Source organism: Bufo bufo, chromosome 2 (assembly GCF_905171765.1).
Source record: "Bufo bufo chromosome 2, aBufBuf1.1, whole genome shotgun sequence".
Lineage (NCBI taxonomy): Eukaryota > Metazoa > Chordata > Amphibia > Anura > Bufonidae > Bufo > Bufo bufo.
In genome coordinates, this window is record NC_053390.1 from 158532109 (window position 1) to 158538108 (window position 6000).

Genomic DNA, 6000 nt, shown 5'->3' on the forward strand with positions numbered 1-6000 from the left:
GGGCGGCCAGCAGGAACTCACTGACGTCACGTGACGTGCCTGCGCCGCCTACTTTATGATTGAAGTAGGCGGCGCAGGCACGTGACGTCAGTGAGTTCCGGCCGCCCGCCCTGCTCTGCCTGCTACAGGACATTTAGTAAGTACAGTAGTACAGATGGGGCTGGGGATCGGATCGGAATGTCAATTAAAGCTATTATTATAAAATGTTTAAGCAATAAAGCAGTGAGTGAGCGGCGGGGCTGGAGTACAGTGACCGCCCCGCTGCATTTGCATGACCCCGGCCCCTCCCCCGTCCAGCTGATACATCGCAGTCTGCGATGTAAAATGTCAGCATTCGCCCAATAAGACGCAGGGGCATTTTTCCCCCACTTTTGAAGGGGGGGGGGAGTGCGTCTTATGGGGCGAAAAATACGGTAACTGGTTATTTGTATAGTTTAAAAGTACTTTTTCTTCAGAATGAAGTAACGGATTAAAAGTACTTTTTCTTCAGAATGAAGTAACGGATCGCTAAATGAAAAGTATCATTACATTCAGGTGAGCTAGCCTACAAGGCGTTGTGCCTGGTTTAACACTGAAATTCCTGGTGGCAGACTCCCATTACAGGAAGTCTGCCAGTTCCGAAACAACGCCCCCCAAATAGAGAGTGAGCGATGTGTATTGTAAATGATACTGAGCCCAATTGTGTTATTTGTATCTTCATAATCACCTGAATTCTTATGCTGTGTTCCTGCAAGCCAGCAGCACAGTGCATTGAGAGGACTCCTGAGCTCACACACATAATGGAGAGGACTTGTGGGAGCACAGTGTTGGAATGCAAGAGTATAAAGATGCCAATTACATGATGGGGCACAGTGTCATTTACTTACTGTGCTTTCAGGGTGTTCTTGAAAATGGTCCTGGCAAGTAGGAATTGACTATATAACAGGGAAAGTTATATAAATATTTACGTGGAGGAATCTTTTTGGGGGAGATATAGTTTTTCTTTTGTGCATTTTGTTAATGTATTTTTTATTTTCACTTTGATGTAAGCATATGGAGAGAAGGGCAGGGAACTAATTGTCTCACTGATAGTGTTACCTTTCAAAATCTGATCTACAATTTCTTACTACAGGACGATATAGTTCTGAAAGTGACGTGTGGAGCTTTGGCATTCTTTTATGGGAAACGTTCAGCTTGGGAGTGTGCCCTTATCCAGGAATGACCAATCAGCAAGCTCGGGAACAAGTAGAAAAAGGTAAAATACTGTACAGTCAGTTTCACCGTGGCCCACTGCTCGCTATTGTAGGTACTTCACACAGCGGATTTCTGAATGCGGATTTCACCACATACTGTATCTTGTGATGTAATTCACATGGACTTCCCTTCACATGGGATCTGCTTCCCCATGCTGTATGTTATAAATGGCAAACCAAGGCAGACGACCACACACAAAATAGCCCAGCTGAATCATGTTAAAGGGATTGAGGGACATTTAAGCCCCACTCCTCCTGCTAAGCACCATCCCTTTCTCAGCACTTTGGAAAAGTGCAGAGAAGCTTAAAAAGTCACAAATTATATGAGGCCATGATGTGGAAATTTTTACACGACAGTAGTGACATACAAATCTTTGGTAAATGTGTCATCAGAAAAAGAGGGGAGGAGGGGAGACCCTGATAATATCCAGTATCCAGATAGTGTTGCCAGTAAGAGACTGTAAAGTTGCACAGCCCCAAATGGAAACACCCATCTAGACCTCTGCACACTGCCAGCAATTGATTTGAAATGTTTACAAAGAATTGCACAGCACAGAGTCATAAGAATTGGTGCTCCAGAATTTGTTATTACATGGGGAATGCAAGTAGTTGCTACAACAGACATGGAGAGGTGACCGGTCCAGTTTAAAGTGATTTAACAGATTTGAAAAATAAAATTTGAATCAAAGGATAAATGGAAGACTGAAACAGTGCAGGAATTGGTCTAGCTTGAGAGAGTCTACCAGTGCTCCATAATTGACTGTTCCTTAGCTCATGTTAATATTCAGTAAAGATTATTTATGCATTGTATTTAAATTGTTATAAGGTTCCCGATTAAAGGCTTTGGACAACTTTGGACAATTATTTATTGCATTTTACTTATTTTGAGTTAATTGATTTTTATTACATACCGTATTTTTCCTGTGCAGCTTTCGGTTTCTGTGTATTTGCAGAATGGTTAGCTGTTCCTTCACATTGAATCCCATCAGAGAACTCTCCTGACATCTGGATGTTAACAGTCATTATGTAGCTCAGTTCTTATACGTTTGATGAAAATGGAGCTATAATGAGTGCTTTATAAGCTGTCAGGAGTTCAGAGATGAGGGCTGCAGATCGAGCCATCAGAGCAGTTCTCTGAGGTGCTTCAGTATAAACGGAGAGCCTGCTCTTCTGCAAATAAACGTAAAGGGGTTGGCCATTTTCCTATTTCGATATCCTATGCTCAGGATAAGTAATCAGTATCAGATCTGTGGGGGTTCGACTCTTTTAGCTATGGATATGTCATAAATATAGAAAACGGCAAATCCCTTTAAAGTAAAAGCAGTTTTTATATAAAATAAAATAAAAAACTATTGTAAAATGATTTTAGTCCAAAATGAGTAAAATGCAATGCTAAAACAATTGCCCCAGATGGTGTCCATACTTTTAAGACCAATGTAAACACTGCAGAATCTGCCTCCACCTAATACTAAGTCAATATGCTATTCAGGCTTTACTTTTGAAAACTGAGTTTTAGCAGGTTCCTTTTTTGCATTATTAGTTTGCTATTTTCTACATACAACAATTACATGTACCTTAATTTTCTTGTTATTTACGGTACTTTACTTGCAGGTTATCGAATGTCTGTTCCACAGAAGTGCCCAGAGGAAATTTTTAAAATCATGCAGCGGTGTTGGGAATATAAGCCAGAAAATCGCCCAAAGTTCATTGAGATGCAGAAAGAGCTTTCTTCAATCAAAAAGAAAATTACATAGTACCAAACCCACTGATGGACATTTACTTACCTTGTAGCATAGTAGTTCTGTTTGGCATATTTGTTAAACACACTGCATTTACCAAATACTGCCGTCATCTTGTCTAGTGAATCTGCATGTGCCTTTTTACTGAACAGCATCATGGTCACCACCTGAAATCTAACACTTGTGCTCTGTATGTGCCATTAATGTAACGGTGTGGTGCACAGACTCTATGCCTTCTCTTTGTATCTTGAGAGAGTTCAATCTTACGTCTCTTTATATCGTCCTATTGACACCACATAGAAGATAATGGAGTTTTCATTGTTGACAATGGCACACAATCGATTCTGAAACGTTTGAGATTTACACTTTGTACTTAAGTGCAGAAATGTCACTTTCCGTCCATAGATACAGTGTATTTAGTTATCGTGGACCAAATGTTACCTTGAAAATCTGACTTATGTTGTGAACTTTCTTTTCGTTTGTTAACTCAAGCTCTTGAAGACTTAAAAAATAAAATTTAGCAATATATAAAATAGCATCTTCACCTGGAATAAAAAAAAAAGCTACCTGTATATACATATAATATACAAGCCCTTAAAAGGGTTGTCCGGTTTCAGATGGAAACCAGATAAAACAGGAGATCCATCTACAATAATGAAGTGATCATTACTTCCCTGGCAGGTACCGCACCGCCACTCCTGTTCTCTGTTTACCCAACTGCAACAGTGATATCACTTTGATAACGCGATGGCTGCAGCCAGTTAATGGCCTCTTCGATGTACCACTGAGGCCAGCGGACACTTGTTGTCGTCATGAGGACACCAAGTAAGCAGATCCATTTTTAAGATTCTGTTTAGCAGTTATTAGTTCTAATTGCTTCTTCTATGTTTTCCAAAAGTGATGGTAGAAAGTACAGATATCAGTGATCCTATAGCATCGGATCCCATAGGGTTACCAATTGTCAGCTCTTGAATGGAAATTCTGCTTAGCCATGTAGCATTTAAAGGGCGTGCAAAGTTGAGGAAGAGGAAAACATTGATTATATTTTTCATTCTAGGTTGTAATCCACAGGATGTTTTCTTTTAATGGAGGAATGGCCTGTAGAGTAACTTTTCAGCCAAATAAATGTTGTATTGTTAGATGTAGAGTACTGCCAGGGGTCAACAAAAGCTCTTGGATGATTTTAAGACTTGGTTTGGGTTGGGGATCCGGGGGAAGGGGGGGGGGGGGGTTGTCTTCTACTGTTTTAATTTAACCATACATTAAATGGAATGTGTCATCAGAAAAATGACCTGTTCAAATAAGTTTTATGCTAAACACATTTTTTAGAATTGTTTTTGTTCATTTTAATGTTCCATGTCATTTATATTTAAAAAAAAAAAATCCAAAAATCCTGTTATTTTCACATTGGTTTCTAAGCCTAATAATAGACTGCCAATTCCTATTCTGATATAATGTAGGATCCATCATTCACAATAGTTTCTCCCCTGTACATTACCTCAGCATGTCTAGGGCCATGTGGCTGCTGTAAAGCATATCACTGAATGCTGTTAACAGCAGATTAGGCAAGATGGCTGCCAACAAATCTACAATAGGAAAACAATCAGATTAAATAAAAAGTGATGCTTTTCTGTCTGATTTTAATTACTAAAAGAATGTAGGTGATACATTCCCTTTGATGAATTGAGGGTTACATTAATAATTTATTTGAACACGTTGCTTAGATTTAGAAACATAGAATGTGTCGGCAGATAAGAACCATTTGGCCCATCTAGTCTGCCCAGATTTCTGTAATGTCATGGGTTTATAGGACATGTATAGCACAGCTGTCTAAAAGAACACTCCACTTTTACATTGATAACTGAACAAAAAAGTTGGGCAACTTTCTATGTAATGTCCTTTACTTATTTCAACTATAAGTTTATATATTTTTCCATTCACACCAAAAGTAAAAAGATAAAAAAGAATCATGCTGGGTTCTTTTTGTAATCTGAATGTGTTTTTTCGGCACTTTATAGATTCCTGTCATTTCCAGACTCAGTTTTCAGAATGTACTTTCTGCATTAACTAGGGCCCAGCAGAATTTTACAAGATGTATCAAGCAGATCGTTTGCAGAGATAATTAAATTTTATACATAAATTTAAAGGGGTTATCCCATCTGGACACCTATGAGACCTGTCCAGTCTCAGGTTGGGGGTCTCACTGTGAACGCAGAGCAGACTGGACATGTGACGGGTCCTTTACATTTACTGATATTGGACAAACAAAAATAGAAGAGCCAGCTTTTACAGTACAACTACAGTATTTGTACCCAACATATTAAAAATGTTCTTCTTTTCCTGCCATTTGTTATATAAGCTTTGACAGGTTATTCCAGTGGTGTATTCAGTCTGGCACAAACTATTTATTAATTGAGTATAGTTTCTGGTCTATAAAAAGAAAGTGGATAACGGCATCAACTAAAATATCTGGTAACAGCGACAGTATTCTGGACCTGTTTAATTACACATCAAAAGAATGAGAATAGAAGTGCTGGACAGAGGTTGACAACTTTTGGATTTAATTAAACTAATTACTGCAATAGTCGCAGACAAAAAACAGCTTTTTACACAGGTTGCATGAAGAATAACTTCCTCTGTAGGACAAACTGTATATGAAACACATCAAATTGTCATTGTCACCTGGCACGTCCATTGACGTTAATAATCATGCAGAAATAAGTATTTGAAGACCTAAATAACAGGTACAACATAACTTACTTTCATGAGTCTTTACTGTTAAAATCTTCTTTGGTTTATCTCCCTCTTTCCCTACTACAATGCAAGGGGGTCCCATGTTTTCTGTTGCTTGATCAGTTGGTAAAATTCTTTTACCCCATAACCTACGACTAGCTGTCGGAACAGGGTGTCTGTGCAACAAAGCCATAGGCACTTTGTGTGCTGTTATTTGGCCCTGTGTTATAGATATTTTTACATGCCTCAATTTCTTTCTTTATTTCTCCATATATAACCAGAGGCGTATTGAATTA

At 38.7% G+C, this 6000-nt stretch overlaps 1 protein-coding gene across 1 annotated transcript in view; it reads left to right on the forward strand.

The window, feature by feature from the left end:
• FER (FER tyrosine kinase) overlaps window positions 1-4178 on the forward strand; it is a 307686-nt gene extending 303508 nt beyond the window's left edge. The window contains exons 20-21 of the mRNA XM_040421607.1: window positions 1112-1234; window positions 2844-4178. Of these exons, the coding sequence (XP_040277541.1) occupies window positions 1112-1234; window positions 2844-2986 (266 nt within the window). The 3' untranslated portion in view covers window positions 2987-4178. The remainder of the gene's footprint in view (window positions 1-1111; window positions 1235-2843) is intronic.
• Window positions 4179-6000: the final 1822 nt, after the last annotated feature.